Source organism: Diplotaxodon limnothrissa, linkage group LG22, assembly GCF_057381915.1.
Source record: "Diplotaxodon limnothrissa isolate DT_005_m linkage group LG22, D_limnothrissa_male_GT1.1, whole genome shotgun sequence".
NCBI lineage: Eukaryota > Metazoa > Chordata > Actinopteri > Cichliformes > Cichlidae > Diplotaxodon > Diplotaxodon limnothrissa.
The window spans coordinates 18,917,778-18,937,214 of NC_140616.1; the positions used below are offsets into that span (position 1 = coordinate 18,917,778).

The 19,437-nt window shown below is 40.8% G+C and overlaps 1 protein-coding gene across 1 annotated transcript in view; it reads right to left on the reverse strand.

The window, feature by feature from the left end:
• The window catches only part of LOC146609792 (uncharacterized), a 56,758-nt gene that overhangs the window by 20,056 nt on the left and 17,265 nt on the right, over positions 1-19,437 (reverse strand). The window contains exons 2-20 of the mRNA XM_085345827.1: positions 15,304-15,372; positions 14,880-14,904; positions 14,760-14,777; positions 14,422-14,490; positions 13,125-13,261; positions 12,930-13,037; positions 7,167-7,224; positions 7,036-7,083; positions 6,610-6,678; positions 6,257-6,396; positions 2,203-2,328; positions 2,046-2,103; positions 1,877-1,945; positions 918-1,006; positions 707-775; positions 591-612; positions 488-514; positions 300-365; positions 75-214 (exon numbers count right to left, since the gene is read on the reverse strand). Of these exons, the coding sequence (XP_085201953.1) occupies positions 75-214; positions 300-365; positions 488-514; positions 591-612; positions 707-775; positions 918-1,006; positions 1,877-1,945; positions 2,046-2,103; positions 2,203-2,328; positions 6,257-6,396; positions 6,610-6,678; positions 7,036-7,083; positions 7,167-7,224; positions 12,930-13,037; positions 13,125-13,261; positions 14,422-14,490; positions 14,760-14,777; positions 14,880-14,904; positions 15,304-15,372 (1,407 nt within the window). The remainder of the gene's footprint in view (positions 1-74; positions 215-299; positions 366-487; positions 515-590; positions 613-706; positions 776-917; positions 1,007-1,876; positions 1,946-2,045; positions 2,104-2,202; positions 2,329-6,256; positions 6,397-6,609; positions 6,679-7,035; positions 7,084-7,166; positions 7,225-12,929; positions 13,038-13,124; positions 13,262-14,421; positions 14,491-14,759; positions 14,778-14,879; positions 14,905-15,303; positions 15,373-19,437) is intronic.

A 19,437-nucleotide genomic window follows, 5' to 3' on the forward strand; every position in this document is an offset into this window, starting at 1 on the left:
ATAAAAATATAATTTCAGCTACATCACTGTCGCTTATACTAATCAATGCAGTAAATAATAACTTAAAACCTCACCAGTGTGTGCACAACATGTTTTCGGGAGTTTAAGTGTGGCTCAATCAAGGACTGACAGACACATTCCTGACAAGCAAAGCATATGTAAAAAGGCTCTGCATCAACTTCTGTGGTAATGCAGGACACAATCAAGGTTGTACCTAAAAGAAAAACAGAAACCAAAAAACAAAATTATATCAAACATTTTTCAAATCTACCGTATGAAAACACAGCGAGCAAACTTACCAATGGCTGGCTGTTTTTTCTTGAAGCACTCCATGACATACAAGTGTAAGTGAAGGAAAAAGTGAGCTGTGATAAAGAGAATGAATTGAGCAACAGCAGAAGGCCATCTGTGACTTTTCTAAAATACAACTATACAAATATGTGAAAATAATGAGTTCCGTGATAGCAAATCAAATACGTATGTGTACCTTTTTTCTCATAGCCTTCAATTCCTTCTGTTGTAAGAAGAAAAGAAAAAAGTTAAGATCTAATTTGAACTCTTATTACACAAAACATGAAAAAGAAAAGTACCTTCAAAGAGTTTCCACAACATCTGGAGAAGATCAAAACAGAGTTTTTACTACACGTTTAATTAGCAAATCTCAAAAAAAAAAAAAACACTAAGAAAATCAAAACAGTCACTGTACCTCCCTGTGTCTTGGATTTGACAGATGATTGAGATATTGAGATATGTTTTTCAACATCAGACCGCAGTCCTGTTGCAAAGAGACAGATGTGAAACAAGACTGTCCAGACAGTCGGTGCATTGGAAATTTAATTTTTTTATTTAAAAAAAAAAAAAAAAAAGCAGCCAGCGGTACAGCAGCAACATAAAGGCTATTAAGGACAAATTATCACCTGACACAGCAGTTTACATCTTGGGTAGTATGCGCGCAGCTCTGAAGGTTCGCTTGCAGGGGCCGACTCATTTTTGACAGCATGATACTCTGAAAAGAGAAAGTATTGTAATGACATTAAAACCTTCAAAACAGTTTTTTTAAAGGACATAAAAACATGGATTTTCTGTCAACTGATTTCTTTAATGAACTTATTTTGTTTTGGTGAATTTTTGGCAGGTCCTAAATTTTGTCTTCTTTAGACAGTGTGTCAGTTTATTATACTAACTTATTATGCTGCCATTTTACACACGTGTCCACCTTAGTGTGTGTCTGTGGCCCACATTTAGGTGAAGCGGTGTGGCAGCTCGATTGGTGCCGATATAGTCTCGGTGAGCCAACTGTGTGGTTTATGTTCTTAACTATAACCAGTTTTCACTTAATTAGAAGTACAGATGCACTGCATAGACCAGAGTATTGGGACAGACCTGTCATCAAATTCAGGTGTTTTCAGTTGCATTGCCACAGCTGTATCAGATCAACTGATTAGCCATGCAATCAAACATATGAACACTTGTGAACGAACAGGGCGCTTTCTGGAGCTCACTGGATTTGAACGTGGTACTGGAATAAGAGGAACTTGTTACAGCTGGTATGCTTGGGAAAAGTCTTCCCTGCTAGATATTCAGCTGTAAATTGTGTTGTTGCAAAGTGACAGCATTCAGCATTATTGGTAAAAAATGCTTTTCTGTCACAGATTTGCTCTCATTTTCCTACTGATACAGAGTATACAGCATTCAGATAGAATATATAGAGTAAAATTACAAATAGTCATATTGGCTACAGGTAGCTGAAAACTCTACACATGTACAGTAACAAAATATACTTTTACTTCAATTTGAACATCTCCAAGTTTGACATAGCTGTGCTGAACACAGCAGTTACTCAAGTCTGATAGCATAAGACTCCCTGATACATTACCCAGCTTCTCCCCTGGTTTGATGGCTGGTTTCAAGCTGCACTTCTTGATATATTCCAGGGTCGTCAAAGCTACAAGATCAATTGGCACAACATTACTCTACACTGCACTAAAAAGCCAGTTTGTGCAGATGAATAAATCCTAAACCAAGGTTTAAAATTAGACACCCACCTTCTGTGTAGCTTTTAAAGTTTACGGACTTGAATTCAGCGGGCTCCAGGCTCACTTGCTACAGCAACAAAATAAATAAAATTGTATTTTCACATTAAGAAAAATTAACGCCTCCAATCATCTTAAAAGCCTGAATAGAAACCTCACATATACATACTTTCAAATCATTTTTTCCATGAATCTTCTCCGCCTGCTTTGCCAAGTCAAGCATCATGGATTCAAAGGAGGGATTGTACAGCGAGTAGCACTCTTTTGACAACAATGTAGAGGGATGCCACACTTTCTGCAAAGACATTCAAAGTAATTTACATATTACTCCCCACCTTTCTACAATGAAGGCCAAACATGGCTGTTCTTACATATCGTTACAGAGTCGCAGGAATGACAGAGCACCACAGGTACATTCATATGGGGGAAGAAAAAAAAAAAAAAAAAGTACACTCAATCGAAATGGAAATAACTTTCCCATTTTATCTGCACAAGAAAATAATTGCTGTTCTGTGAAAATCACATTAACCTAGATGCAGTAATTCAAGCAAGTTAGCGCGATAGATATTAAAATGACCACACACACACACACACGTCATGAGCATGAGCCCAGCACAGAGCTGATATACTCAAACTGTCAAACAATAAATAACCAAACCGGCATGTCCTTGGACAGTGCACGCAGGCACAGAAAAAAGGAAACTCCCTACCACCCAGCCAACCAGAGATTCAAACCAATGAACTTTGTTACGCAGCACTCACTTCCCCACCACTCTGTCTTGTAAATCTTTCTACTGACAGTGAAGTCATTCAGATTGGCCTGAGGCTTTTAACCCACTTTTCATCAACAGGCTGCCACAAGAGCAGATCAACCGATACAAAACCTCCAAATTTCATTGCTAAAAGCAACTCACAGTCCTTGTATCTACATCAGAAAGAGACGACTGCACATTTGATTTGTAAAGGAAGTATGCTGGGAAAAGCCTTCGTTTTAAAAAGCAAGTACACTTTAAGTATAAACTATAGTTTACCAGTGAACGCAGGCAAACAGACAAATCAAAGACAGAGTTGGTTACCCATCATAGTAACAGTAAGTCGTTTAAAGCAGAGGAACCTCGTGAACTATAAAACTGAAAACGTGGTAAAAATACAATGGACTGCCTCTGCCTCAGGGCTGGGCATGTGGCAGATGTAAACGCTCTAAGAAGTGTCTCAAAGATAAGAGACTGTTGTGGAACGGTCTGGTGAGTCGAGTGCAGCTGGGCTGAGAGGCAGAGCTGGAAGGCAAAGACGAATCCTCTGGACACAGGACAGGCAAATGCTTGAAATCTGCCTGAAGATGCTCCTCTAAACGGAGGTCACGGACCATATCACCCTCTGGAGCCAGAAGGCGGCTGGCCATGTGAGACGACACCTGCCATCAGTTTTGCTCCAATGATGCTGAGGACAGGTGAAAGTTGGAAGGGACACAAAGGAAGGGAGGATTTAGGAAGAGAGAGAGTTGAGATCCAAAGGGACAGAATCTTTTTGGAAGGTTTGATGCAAATAGTAGTGGAAGCATTCCCCATATAGGGGATTCCTGGGAATTATGAAGGGAAGCTGAAAGATTCTTTGCAAGCTGATAAAAAGGAAGCTAGCAGGCTGGAACCAACAAACTGGAGGCTCGGGGCTTGACTGGAAAGGAGACCATCGTTGGCTTCAAAAGTCACTGGAATATTCCAAAACGAGCACAAAAGGCACCCATCTGTCACATGCGGGTATTCTAAAAACCTGAGCTTAGAAAAAATTACCAATACAGTGGGCTTCAGTTTGCGTTGAATCTCTTCAGGGATGTTAATGCTGGAGAAGAGACTTCTCCTTGAAGACAGCACCTTCTCGGCTCTCTGCAGGAGCAATCCACGGTCCGCTGTATCCATTGTTTGCCAAATTGTTCTGTGACCAGCTCAGTTCAAACAGACGATCCACATGCAATTCCAAAAGGAACTTAACAAAAAGCGAGCTTCTCTTTCAGAAAGCTGATACAAAAACCACTTGGTCAAGTAAAACATAGCAAGAGAGCCAAAAGGGAAAACAAAACACAACAGGTGAAAACAAGTAATCCCCAAAGAAAACCAACACCAAACAGGAACACACAAGGAAAAAAATCTGAACCAGGAATGGCTGGAAAGTTTGAGTACTGAATCATACACAAACAATCTAGCAAATGAGATGGGCAAATCAAGAAACTTATACACAGGGGGGGCTGATTGGATAATCAACCACATGTGTGAAAGATACAAAAGCAGGAGTAACCATATGTAGACACAAAGGGTAAGGAATTTACAAAATAAAACAGGAAGTCGTTTGAAGTGATGTCACAGAGGGACACAGAGTGACTTTGGTGGGTGGAGGGAGTGAACCAAACATAAATCAAATCTGAAATCAAAGCCTAGATTTCAATCTCAAGCAAACTGGTGCCAAAGTGGTTGACACTACCGCGAAGCAGTCGCAAGAAGATCTTTCTGATGAAAAGGGTATTATTGACTTCTGAGGTGGAAAAAGTGTGCTTAATTTCTTTTATTAATAAATTTATATCTATTGATCATTTTGCTGACTGACTGAAAGAGTCTAGCAGTGATGTTCAAGCGTACCACAATTAGGTCCAGGAGCTGAATCAAAGAATCGTATTTGCTTGACGTAAAATTGTAAATAAATAAATAAATACTGTCATCACCCACCCCACAGATGGATCTTTGTTTTTCCAGTGGTATCACAAATTCAATTTCTTGATGCATGCTCAATCATCCAGGTAAGTAAATCACCAAAGGTTGATTCTGTTCATCTGGACGTAGCGTTTTCAGAGGAAGAAACGTTTCGTCACTTATCCAAGTGACTTCTTCAGTCTCAGCTGACTGCAGGTTTCCCCAATCTTATAAACAGTACATTTGCACAATGACTGAAGCCAGCCCACTGAAGGAACAATGGGCTGGGAGGTCAGTTTTTTCATCAATAATTATGCAAATTCTCACAACCATTGATCAACAACCACTGATCAAAGCCCACTGATCAATGGCCATGAGTACCATTCACAAACCAAGTGTGTTTCCTTTTAGAACGGTCTTAATTCCACCTACTTCACATACAAGTGTCAGTTCTACAGGCAGAAACAGGTATGTGGATGACACCTGGGTGAAAATCAAATCTCAGGACGTACCACATTTCACGGATCACATTAACTCGGTGGATCGACACATCAAATTCACCAGGGAGGATATGAAAAGTGGCAGGTTAGCCTTCTTAGGCTGTGAGATTTCCATCAGTAATGGGGGACCTCTAAAAGCTGATGTGTACCGTAAACCTACACATACAGATCAGCATTTAAGGTTTGACACTCATCATCCACTGGAACATAAACTGGGTGTCATTAGGATGTTACAACATAGAGCGAACACCATCCCCACAGACACAGTGGCCAGGGAAGAAGAGGAACCTCACACCAAGAAGGCCCTGAGTAAATGTGGTTATCCCAGCTGGACTTTTGTCAAAGCTGGGAAGGCGCCAAAAGAAAGCTCCAGCCAATCCATGAGAGAAGGACAACCGCTGCCAAAGCGAAAACCTGTAGTGACCCCTTATGTTAAGTCTAATTGTTGAATGTGTCATTGTGTTTCTTAAATTTGTAAAGTTATAGTTCAATCTATAGGATCAAGACATTCCTTTGTCTCTGACCACCTCTCCAGCCACTCCATGCTGGGGGAGGCTTTATCACAAGCACATCCCTTGTGAAGATTCTGTTTGATGTTAATTCCTGCTTTTATGATCCTTTTGGTGAGCAGGAAGTCACGCACACAGAGACACACGCACACACACAGTACCTTGTCTTTGTAACCAAGGGGGGGTGCTTTTGCTGTGATGTGTATTGTAACAGTTGTCAATAAAAAGGCGACGAGGACAGCTGCTCTTTGAAGGATTTGGGCTAGAGATAGGTGAGGAGTGTGAGCTCAGTGTGAGTTAGTCTTGTAGTTTAATTTGAAGATGAAGAGTTTGAAAGTCTGCATGATGACGCATCCACTCATATCTCAAATCTTAACTTCCCATTACATCAGCCCGACTACTTCAAATCATCTGATTGCCTTCTAAACAACTCAGCTGAACTCTCAAACTGTACAATTTGAAATCCTCTAAGTTACAACTCATCTCAAGCAATTAACTTAATTAATATGGTCTTTGATGCCACTGCTACTTACAAAATACCAAAAGATGTGGTCAAAGCTCAGGACGTGTTTGATGATCACGTGGGCGCCGACTGTTAGGCCGCAGAGCGTGCAGAGGTAATGCTTCTTCTCATCTGCTCCGACACAAACGCACTCGACGAGGTGCTGCATGCCTGTAAGATCACGATGACACAGATAGTTTAGAGGAGAGGGAACCAGTTTGTCAAACTCTGCCTCGCTGGTATGTCAAGGACGAAAAAAGAGATTGTTAATCATGCTGTTGAAGTGCTCCAAAAAAAAAAGAGCATTCTTTTACTTGAGCAAATGAATGAATGAGTTTATTTGAAAACAAATATGGCTTTGTTATTTTGGTGGTTGTTACTGACCAAGAAGCGGATGTTTCCTGTTGCTGTCTTTCTGGTAAGCCAGGATCGTCATCTTCCCTGGCTTGAAAGCTAAGAGGGAAAATGATTAGATTCAAGTGATTAAACACTGACTGAAAGACAGTAATAAAGAGTAAATGTGAACAGATATATATTTGGTAAATAAAGGTGCCACAACAAGATAAATGACAAAGCTTTGAGTCATAATATAAAAACAAACCACGTAATGTGGCTTAAACATGATATGTGCGATACCATGAAGAGTGTCAGACTAGCCACAAAACAGACTTTGTGGTGAAGATGATTTCTATTGAGAAAAACCACCTCTGAAAACAGCAGATGGCAGCAGTTGTGATTCTAATTAATCAGATGTTAAAACACTGAATTCACAACTTGATTGATCAGTGAGAAAAAAAAAAATGCACAAACCTTGAATCAGCTCGAGAAGCTTCTCATTTTCACCTAGAGTGAGCATCACTGCAAAGAAGATTCAGATCATTTTCAGCAGTGCAAAACTAAATAAAACTGTCACACAAACACTACATGGATCGATCTTATACCTTCTGAGTAGGTGCTGCTTTTAAGCTTTTCCATAAGACGATCAGGTAAATGCAGCATCTGCAGAGAGAAAATGCAGAATATAACTGTAGAACTGAACAGTAGCTATAAAAAATAAAAACACTTTTGTGATCAGCCTGCATTTCTTAAGATATTTTCGTATACCAGATAAAAACAGAGTGATCCACCTGATAGACAAACAAACCAATTTCCCTAATTTTTTTTTTTTTTTTTACTAGAAATCAAAAGGGTTATGTGCTGGATATACAGCAACTGACACTTTATTAGGCATATCTTGTTAGTATCAACTTGCCCCCTGCCACTGCAAATCTCTTGGACAAGTCTGTATAAACCCTAGAGGCAGTCATGTGGGAAAATCCCAGCAGATCAGCAGCTTTAAAACACCTGAACTAGCCAGTCTGGCACCAGCAACCACACCATATGTTCTGTCTACATGCATAAATGAACCGAGTTACTGCCATGTGATTGGCTGAAGAAATACTCCTTCATCTCTTTGCTCTTGAATGCTTTGCTTCTTATATTGATTTTTATGCTGATTTTTTCCCTTTTTTCCGTGTGAGCTTACCTGCGATAACTTCTGGACACTTGTAGATCATTAGGACTAGAGTGTTCTTAACAGAAACAGCAACGTTTTATGGTTACCTTATCCTCAGCGCTCCGTGTGTCTGTGGCCTAGACACAGCTGAAGCCTGATTACAGCGTCTGGGCACCGAGCAGCCTCAATAGCCTGGAAAGGTGCTAACCGCTAGGCTAACTAGCAACAAGATGCCTTCCCTCTCCACAGATGACTACCACAGCCTCCTGCAGAAGATTGCAGTACTGGAGACAAAAATTCATCGCTTAGAAGTAAACGTGGAGGTAAATGGACTGTGTGGAAATGAAACAACCTTGCCTTTGATTCAAAACAATGGCGATGAGCAAGCTAGTACACAGCTAAGGAGCACAGATAACATGACCAAGAAAGTAGACTCTGTGCATTATTATAAATCCTCAAGTGATAATCCCCCCTTAGACTGTCTTGGTGCAAAACCAAGACATAAATCATGTCTCCTGGAAGGGGGAGGACGTATCACAGGCAGGGCACAGCGAGCTGAAATCTCTGAAACCGACTGGCCTTCACTTCCTACGAGACAGAGAAGCTCTTCTACCCCTGTATACAGGAGGAAACAGGACTGGACAACCGTGAATAGGAAGGTTAACAACAAACCTCCAAAACAACTGAATGTGAAACTGCAGAACAGATTTGCTCCACTATCAAAGGACCCTGGATCTATATCGGACAACCATCCATCTAAAAGCAGCGAAATAAGGTCTGAAAATCTGTTGAAAAGTGAAAGGCCACAGGGAAAGCTAAAGGCTAGGCCTGAAACTCTGATTGTGGGTGACTCTGCTGTAAAGGATGTACAAAGGATGTGCGGTAAGAACACTAAAGTCCTCTACTTTCCTAACGATATGGTCAACAACCTGAAGGAGAGAATTCTTCAAATTGCAGATGAATATCCAACTGTGACAAACATTGTTCTGCATACAGGGTCAAACGATGTGTCCAAACAACAGTCGGAGGTTCTGAAACGGGACTTTACTGGATTATTAAATACTGTAAACTCTCTGAATGCAGCTGTATTCATCAGTGGACCTGTACCGCCGGTCAGAGGAGGAGACGAGAGATTCAGCAGGTTGTTTACACTGAATAAATGGCTTATATCAGCATGTGCTGACCACTCAGTGCATTTTATCGACAACTTTAATATTTTTTGGGAACGCAGGCATCTGTTCAAAGCAAATGGATTTAATTTTAACAAGTCAGGGGTGAAACTGTTCACCTCCAACTTGTTTTATTCCATACGTCATCCATCTGTGCTTGGTGCCAAGGCTGAGATAAACGAGGAGTTATCTCATAAAGAGGAACAAACAGTACTCCAAGAACAGACAAAGCCCAGCAGAAACCTTGAGGAGGAGCTCCATTTGCCCCCACCCGGGAAGAGCCTCAGAAAGGAGAGACATCCATGGCATCTGAGGAAGAGCCTCAGAAAGGAGAGACATCTAAGGCAAGAAGAGGGGTCCCTATTTGCCTCCAACTCTCTCAACAACACCAACGACCAGGACAAGGGACCACGACCTTCCCCAGTCCCCCAAACCCCTGACAGGCCATCACCCTCCTCCCCCTTCCTTTCTCCCTCCTCCCCACACCTGAAATTCACTGAGGAGATGATGGAGCGGGTCAATGCTGGGCTCAGATCTACCCCCCGTCCCAATCCCTTTTTGTCCCCCATAAACCCCCCACCAGAGCGGCCAAAGGTTCGCCATCGAGCCCCACCCTCAACAGAGCAATCGAAGTCACATTGCCCAGCCTCGCCCCCCTTAGTTCCTCTTCATGCCCTGTCTCCGCAGTCTGATATGTGATATGTGAAGGGTCCGGGCTGTGAGGATTATGGCAGTGATGACTTTTCCCAGGAGAAGCTGGGACCCTGTTTACTAGAAGGTTTTAAAATTTCTGTACTTTTAGGTGACAGGAGACATGTGGCCTGGTCAAAACACAGAGAGCTGCACTCTAAAAGATCTTTAAACATAGTAGACATACCTTGTGTGCCACAGACTGCTCCCAAACACGAGGGGACAAGTAATACCTCTAAAACACTTAAGTTGGCTTTATTAAACATTAGATCTCTAGCTGGGAAAACATTTTTAATTAATGATTTAATCACTGAGCACAGCCTTGATTTTATGTTTTTAACTGAAACTTGGTTGGACCAAAGTAACAGTGGAGCTGTTCTCATCGAGACGACCCCTCCTAACTACAGTTTTATCAGTGAGGTCAGGGCGAGCAGGAGAGGAGGAGGGGTTGCTGTCTTATTTAATGAATCATTTCAATGTAAGCAGCTATCTCCTGGAAGTTTTCAGTCTTTTGAATATGTGGCTTTACAGCTGAAGGCCCCATCCAAAGTTGTGTTTCTTAATGTTTACAGGCCTCCCAAATACTGCACAGACTTTTTTAATGACCTCAGTGAACTGCTGTCTGTGATCTGTGTTAATTTTGACTGTGTAATTATTGCTGGGGATTTTAACATTCATGTGGACAACCCTCAGGACAAAGGGACTAAAGACCTGAGTAACACTCTGGGCAACTTTGGGCTGACTCAGCATGTAACAGAGGCCACACATAATAGAGGACACACTCTTGACCTACTGATCTCCAAAGGCCTGAGCATTTCAAAGGTTACTGTGTCTGATGTGGGCCTGTCTGATCATTACTGTGTTTTCTTTGAAAGTAAAATCTCAGCCCACACAAATATATCAACAACAGTGATCACAAAACGGTGTATAACTGAACACAGTAGTGCAATTTTTAACCAGGTCTTCCCATTAACACCTGACCTGCCCAGAGGGTCAGTCAATGAGCTCATCAATAGCTTCAATGCTAACATGTTAAATGTAATGGACACTATTGCTCCCATTAAGGTGAAGGTTATCTCTGGAAGGAAAAAGTCTCCATGGAGAAACTCCACACTGGTGAAAAATGAAAAAAGAGAGTGTAGGAAAGCTGAGCGCAGATGGAGAAAAACAAACCTCCAGGTTCATTATGACATTTATAAAGAGAAACTTCACAATTATAATTTACAACTGAGGAGTGCAAGGAGGTCCTACTTCTCTGACATCATCACTAAAAACAGCCATAATGCTCGGGTCTTATTTTCTACAGTTGACAGGCTAACAAACCCCCCTGTGTCAGTGGCAGCTGAACTTCATTCGACCATGGCCTGCAATGACTTTGCCAAATTCTTCACTGAAAAAATCCAAAAAATTAGACAAGCAATTGGTACATCAACAGCAGATCCAGGATATGTACTGTGTCCACCAAAAAACTGTTTAAACACCATGAAACAGTTTCAACCTATTAACAGCAAAGACCTGGAAGACATCTTAGGTCAACTGAACTCCTCCTCCTGCTGTTTAGATGTCCTGCCAACAAGTTTTTTCAAAAAGGTCTCAAAGACTTTAGAGTCAGACCTGTTACAGATCGTCAACTTTTCTTTATTATCAGGTGTGTTTCCAGAATCACTAAAAACTGCTGTAATCAAACCTATACTGAAAAAGGACAATCTTGACAAGACACAAATGAACAACTACAGGCCGATCTCAAATCTCCCGTTTTTAAGTAAGATCATTGAAAAAGCAGTTTCCCAACAGCTCAGTTACTTCTTAAAACAGAATAATTGCTACGATGCCTTCCAGTCAGGTTTTAGACAGAACCACAGCACTGAAACCGCTCTGACCAAAGTGTTTAATGACATATGTCTGAATACAGACAGTGGAAAAATGTCAGTCCTAGTTTTACTGGATCTCAGTGCAGCATTTGATACAGTTGACCACAACATATTACTCAAACGACTGGAGAACTGGACAGGTCTTTCAGGAACTGTACTAAACTGGTTCAAAACATACGTAGAAAACAGGAAATACTTTGTATCAATAGGTAACTTCACATCTGAGCAGACAAGTATCACATGTGGAGTTCCCCAAGGTTCCATCTTGGGACCCCTTCTGTTTAACATCTACATGCTCCCACTGGCACAGATTATAAACAACAACAAAATAAACTATCACAGCTATGCAGATGACACACAAATATATATCACAATGTCACCAGGAGACCGAGGCCCTGTACAGGCTCTTGGTAAATGCATTGAGGAAATCAATGACTGGTTGTGCCACAATTTTCTCCAGCTAAACAAAAACAAAACTGAGGTAATAGTCTTTGGCGCCAAAGAAAAACGATTACAGGTCACCAGAGAACTTCAATCTATACATCTAAAAACCACAAACCAGGCGAGAAATTTGGGTGTAGTGATGGATGCAGACCTAAACTTAGAAAAACACATTAAGACAATAACAAAGTCAGCTTACTATCACCTCAAGAATATATCAAGGATAAAAGATCTGATGTCTCAACAGGACCTGGAAAAACTAGTCCATGCATTCATCTTTAGTAGGCTTGATTACTGTAACAGCATCTTTACAGGTCTACCTAAAAAAATCAGTCAGACAACTACAGCTCATTCAGAACTCTGCTGCTCGAGTCCTCACTAAGACCAAAAAAGTGGACCACATCAGTCCAGCTCTGAGGTCCTTACACTGGCTGCCTGTCCGTCAGAGGATAGACTTTAAAGTTCTGATGCTGGCCTATAAAGCTCTGAATGGTTTAGGACCAAAATACATCAATGACCTCCTGACCCAGTATGAACCATCCAGATCCCTCAGGTCATCTGGATCCGGTCTTTTATCAGTTCCCAGAGTCAGAACCAGACACGGAGAAGCTGCATTCAGCTTTTATGCTCCTTATATCTGGAACAAACTCCCAGAAAGCCTCAGATCAGCTGAAACACTCATTTTATTTAAATCCAGGTTGAAGACTCACCTGTTCTCAGCTGCATTTGAATAAAGCACCAAATCCACACTTTAAGCTTAAATTTCAAAACTTACATTTAACTACTGATTTTATCTACTGTTCTGATTTTATCTGTTTTGATTTTATATACTGTTGTTTGTTTGTTTGTTAATTAGTTAGTTAGTTTATTTGCTTGTTTTATTCAATTTTAAATCATGCTTTTTATTTGTTCTTGTTTCTAATGTCTCTGTAAAGCACTTTGAATCACCTTGTTGTTGAATTGTGCTATACAAATAAACTTGCCTTGCCTTACATTACTTCCACACGCACGCACACACACACACACACACACACACACCTGCAAGTCCATAGACGCTTCTTCTTTTACTCTGTTTTTGAGTTCAGTCTCTTTCATTTTCTTGCTGGGGATCCAGGAGAAACTCATTGCATTGGGATCCATGCAATTCTTATCAAAAAGCAAAAAGTTAGAATTAATCTTACAAATTAAACACTAAATATTCCTGCTTTATATTTTATGTTGTTCAGTACTCACAATGTAGTTGCTGTAATGGTCCATAGAAAAGAAGTGCCTTAAAACATTACTAGGTAAACTCTTCTCACCACAGATGTGACACAAGTAAAAAGAGGTCCGTGACTCTGGACTGAAACACAGACTCAGCGCAGACAAGCCTGAAAGAAAGTCAATTTGAAACAGGACGATTACTTCAAACATCAAACAAGCTCTTTTGTTTTAAACAGGCTGATGTAATACAATTTCACATTCATCTACATCTAGGTGATAAATCCTATGTTTGTCCAGTAGCAAACTTAAGATTTAGGTTCCTGAACTCGCTTAAATGCTGCTACAGTAATGCGAAAGGCAAACAAGTGTAAAAATCAATGACGATTTACTTTTAATACCCATATAGGGGCTAAAAAGACAGTAACAGATTACATTAATCTATATTGTGCTGCACATATAAACACTCAAGTGTGTCTTGGTCATCAGCTGATTCTGCCAAGATGTTATCCCAACTAAAATCCTTCCCAGAGAACACTACTATATCTCTCGCATGAATTAAAATACATTAATAAAAGGTTCCTCCAGTTCTTATGAAAACTCAACACTCACACATATTTGCATGAACTTTCATACAAAAATCTCTCTAAAATGGCGAACAAAACCCAACACCCACAAAACCAAACCTGTAGAGCAGGGTAGGTGTGATAGGTTTAAGCTACAAACCTATTCGCTGGAACGTTCAAGACAATTCAACTACACAGCAAAAGCATTGAACACCAAGTAGGCAAAGTTCTTTGTGTTACTCATATATGAGGGAGAGAACCACGACAAGCGCTGTTCCTTCGCTTAACCTCAGTCGCTCTCGTCCGCACCCCCGTAACACTGCTCTTTTATTGAGGTTACATGAATATACATAGGTTCATTAACATACAATATGACGTCTACATACAAACAAAGAGTACCTTGCCTGTGCGTTGTGTAAGTGTGTGTGTGTGTCCCCATAAATGACTTCCCTAAACCTGCTGGTCTGGAAGTCCAGCAGTTCATCTAAACAAAAGGCACTTAGACTAAAACAGACATAGATACGTTTATCCTGCCATAAAATAATAAGAGAAGGTACGACCTCTCCCATGCTCCCAGGATGTGGGTGTGAATCCCAGAGCACTCTGGAATGCACACAAAGTCTTTGCAGACTATTAAGGATCAAACCTCTACCAACATGACATTGATTATACAACTCTAAGCATATATGAGTAGATATTTCTAAGCATAAATGACAATCAACAATACAAATCTAACAAGGTGCACTTTGAGAAAATGTACTCACCCACAATGGGATGTTTGAGGCAATTCTTTTTTTCTGGATCCGCAAAAATGATATGAGGTACACCTTTGGCTTTAAAAAGCAAAAACACATGTCAAAGTGAAAGAACGGACTACCTTAAGCTTCCAATAAATAGGGGAGCCTTCTACACCCTGCTTTTTAGACCTTATTTAAAGAAAAAAAAAAAAAAAAAAAGACAAACTTCAGACAACCACCTCCTCAGGACCATCGTAAGCCTTTAGTTGCTAGTTCCAGTGCAAAAACTCTACACATTGCACAGCAATAAATACAAAATAAAAACACTTAACACCAAGAAGGAAGAAAAAAAAAAACAAACTTACCAACATTCTGAAACGTATCTGAAAAGAGGTAAACATTAAAATGAAAAACAGAAAAGATGAAAATGTATAATAGATCAGAGTTCACATGAACACTAATGTCAAGTAAAAACTGAGCATTACCATTTGGGAAAAGGTCTTTCAGTTTCTGTGGGTAAAGAACAGGAAACATGCAGAGATGGTTTATTATTACTTAGGTAAATGTGGGGACTGTCTTATTACACTGTACCACAGTTAACTAATCTTCTCACTCAAATTAATTCTCCTTCTCCTCCTACCACATTACAGAGATAAAATAACAGGTGCATTTAGCCTTTGGCTGGTTAGCACCTTTCTATACTGGTTTGGTGTGTTTACATGCAACAAAACAAAAAACAAAAAACAAACAAAACAAAACAAAACAAAAAAAACACACCGAGACAATAACCAATGCAAGGTTAAGTTATAGATAAAGCTGTTTTTATGTTCATTACTGAAGAAAGAATGTCATGCCCAAAAAAATAAATAGATTTAAAAAAACCAAATGTATATTAAGTCTAATGCCCACCTGGTGATGTACACCTGAAAATATGTGCTTCTTGTAATCAAACAGCCTTCTAAATTTGTAGAGGCAGAGCTGTGGAAAAAAGACAAAAGGTGCATTAGTCAAAGGTTTTTGCTACACAGCTGAGAGTTTGGCAGATGTTATGGAAATTTAGTGCTTTACACTGTTGCCAGGCAGAAATCCAGTCATTTTAAACAAGTATTCTCTTCTCCAGAGACATAAAGCAAGATACTGCCTTAATTGTGAAGATCCTGCAAGCCAGAACTTCCTCTACATGTAGGGGTCGAGGGATTAACACAGGTACGGGACAAAGAAAGCTGCATCTTAGTATATAACAAAATTATCTTCTACACAGGTTATTTAGGATTTAACAAACATAAGGCCCATGACCAAAGCCATATCAGCACACATTCAAAGTTCTCTCTTTTCCCCCCAATGTGCAATCTAGGTTCGGTATAATGATTTAAAACAATATTGCCACTTAAAATTGTAGCCATGCCACTGTGGAGCAATGTGTGCTACCCTTATAGCCTGAACCATGCAGGCAATGTAAAATGAAAAAAGGATCCATGGAAACTGCTATGTAGACTCCCTAAACAACATCCATTTAGATGTGTATTTAAATGCCATGATACATTCTAGATCAACAGGTTTTTCACTTTTTACAGAGGTAGTGTCGAGGTGACACCAGTGTCAGAGTTTCACCTCTGATACTGCTGGATAAACAGAAATCCAATCAGGAACGAGATCACACAGAGCTCAACTTTCCACTCGTGAGAGGGAAGTAGTTGCCTCCAACCCACTTAAAGTTCCTTCCCTCTGTAGGCTGCTTTTATTGTTTACACTCATGAACATTTATAACACTTGCTGCTATGTTAGGCAGATTACAGAAACCAAACATAACTTTACATTGGAGACTTTATTTTATTTTCGCTGGAAGAGAGATTTGATTTTGAAGTTACTTTTTGTTTAATTTTGTATTTGTTGTTTGGTCAAGTTTGTAAGACAGAAACACTGGAATGGTCTGTAAACACGGTTATAGTAGAAAAAGAAGCCAGTTTCTCTTTGTTTCCCTCACCACCATTGTGGTTTTTTATTAAAATAAAATGTTTTTGTTTTTTTGTGGCCATAGGCTCCTGCCTTTCTTTCTGTTGTGAGTTTGAGTAAATGAATCGCTGCTGCATTTGTGCGCCCTCTGAGGAGGGTGCGTTTGCTCACAGCTGAAGGAGGGTGCCGTTAAAACAGTGCTATTATTAATTTGTGATGGTTGCTTCGGTTAGCTTCAAACAACATTATTAGCAAACTTACTCATGGGCAAATATAAAAAGAATAAATAAATCGCCCTTGTAAAAATGATCGACGATAGATAGGAACCCTCACATAAACATTTATCGTGTGGAAAAAAAGTTAGCATTCATCCTCCAGCTTCACTGCGTTTATGTTATGCTAACATAGCTGTGTCGCTAGCGATAACATAGCACATCATTATATACTAGTTATCCCAACTTCAGTAACCCCACAAACGTCACTGCTGTTTGTTTCCCGTCTTCATTTATGTTGGGAGAGACAGCAGAGCTGTACGTTTTAATTTATTCTGAAATCCCTCACTCAGAACATGGTATGTCATATTTAGTAGAAACTAGCGAGCTAACTTCCTGCTAACTTCTAACTCCGTAAAAATTAATAAATTCTGTTTTCATGGATGCCTGGATGTTAAACTTAATTGTTACATCTGGTAAAGCAGCAACACTGATCATTTTATTAAAGACGAAGGCATTTAGACATTTTTTAACGCTCAGCGATGCCACAGTGTTCGTTTGACTTTAGGACCTGAAGCCGAGTTTGGACCCCGATTACTTCGCGGCTCCTGACTACGGAAGCTGTAATGCTTTGACAATCCATCAAGCAGTGCGGCTTCGTAGCTTACCAAAGCCGTACTAAAATATCTGACAGATTTTTGAGCGCTGTGTACCACATAAAATCGGTTTGAGGTCACTAAGCATGACCAGAACCATAAGGCGCACTGTCATTTTTCCACAAGTCTCCAGCAGATCTGAAAGGCACTTCCTCAGTCTGTTACATTTATACTTTTTTTTGGTTTCTCATTCAGCGCCTACTTTTCCTGTTATTCAGGACGGTTTCGATCAAAACATCTCGTTCCTCATTTAACATTCTTATCTTTTCCTTTTACAGTCTTACACATCGATTCACCTCTCCTTTTATGGTTCTGCCCATCATCTCTGTCTCCCTTTCTTTGCGCACATCCTCATTCTCTATGAGCGTGGGTGGTTATATGTGGGGTCTTTAAGCGTGTCAAGCTCCTTACGTAGTTCTGCTTTTGCCTATACTTATCAAGATGTGTCAGACGGCAGTTAATGCTGCCTTTCTGCACACTTTCCTGTGATGCTGCTTCTATTCTATAACCATTTTCTGCTGTACTAACACAGGGCATGCTAGCAATATGATACCATCTACAGTTCCACAATGTAAGGTTCTTTTCATTTGGAAGGAAAAATAAGCGCAGACAGAGTCCTAGGAGGTGTCAAAAAAGTGATTTATTAAACACACACACTCTGTACAGTGTGGGAAGCCAGTCTTCGTCTCTCTGCCCGTTACAGAAAGCTTTATAGCCATTATGACGTCAGGACAATTCCTGGAACTCTTCTCAGAACAACAACCCTTTCCCAGGCTTGAAACCAGATGTTTTCCATCATCGGTATCTGGGAACATAACCAATTGTGTAGACGAGTGTGCAGTTTTGTGAGATTGTAGGTCCAGGCCAACGAAAGTTCGGTGTCCTTATCCGACTGCGGACTGCCTGGACCTACAGCCATGCTGGTGCTTTCTAGAATGTGTTTTATTCTGCGTGTTAATACAAGAGTATTCAGTAACCACACCGTTAGCAGATTTACTAAATGATAAATGATACATGATAATATTGATGATAAACTGATGATAAGTGATGCAGACTAATGAAGTAATGATGAAATAATGACAGTACACGTGAATGATAACACAGTGACAGTAAAATAACATTCCTTATCCTGACAACAATCACCTAATTCAATCTTAACAAAGGGGCTGTTTTAGACCAGCCCGATAATAAATACAACAACCCAGTCCTATACATTTGTTTAAGATTCACATTGAAGACGCGAGGACTTCCGGTAGACGGCATGTCGAAATAGTCGCTCTTCGCAGGGCTTCTACTTTTATCACAACTACTTGATAATTTCTCACTACCCACAACAAAGTGTGGAGTTGTATTGGTGGTATTGTGTGTCTGGTGTCATAATCTGCCAAGATGACCAGTAGAAACACCAGGAACCAGGAGCAAAAAAAGAGATAAGCTCGGTGCGGCTAATGAAGCCATCATGGCTATGCTAAAGACCACGCTGGACGAGCACAAAGCCTCGCTTTCGGCAGAATTCAAGACATCCGTTCAGCGACTTGAAAACAAGCTGGACAGCATCCAAACGACTCTCAACAACCATGACCAACGGATTACAGCCTTGGAAACTATGGCCACAACTACGAGCGCGGAGCTCCAGAACGTGGTGGCTAAGTTAGCGGTGGTGGCGGAGGATAACGAGAAGCTGAGAGCTAGGCTAATCGACGTTGAAAGCAGGAGCCGCCGCAACAATATTCGCCTCTTGGGGGTCCCTGAAAATATTGAATGGCCCAGGCCGACTGTGTTCTTTTCTCAGGTGCTTGTGGACATATTTGGAGTGGACGTTTTGAAAACGGCCCCGGAGTTGGATCGAGCCCACCGGGCACTGGTGGCAAGACCAGGCCCCAACGCGAAACCCCGAGCGGTTGTTGTCTGTTTCCATAGCTACCAGACCCGTGAGCTCGTTGTGCGCAAAGCTCGGGAAATGCGGGGTAAACTGAAATATAAGGACACCCCCATCCATATTGTCGAGGACTATTGCCCTGAGGTGCTGGAACAACGGTCCGCTTACCGCGGAGTTATGAAGGAGTTGTACGATCTTGGACTCAAGCCTCAGCTTCGCTACCCGGCCAAACTGTTCGTTATGACTGACGAAGGGAACCGGAAGCGACTGGCGTCACCAGGCGACGCTCGGAGCTATATCGCCTTACACCGTCCCCTGAGTTCTAACATTCTGGAAACCTGAT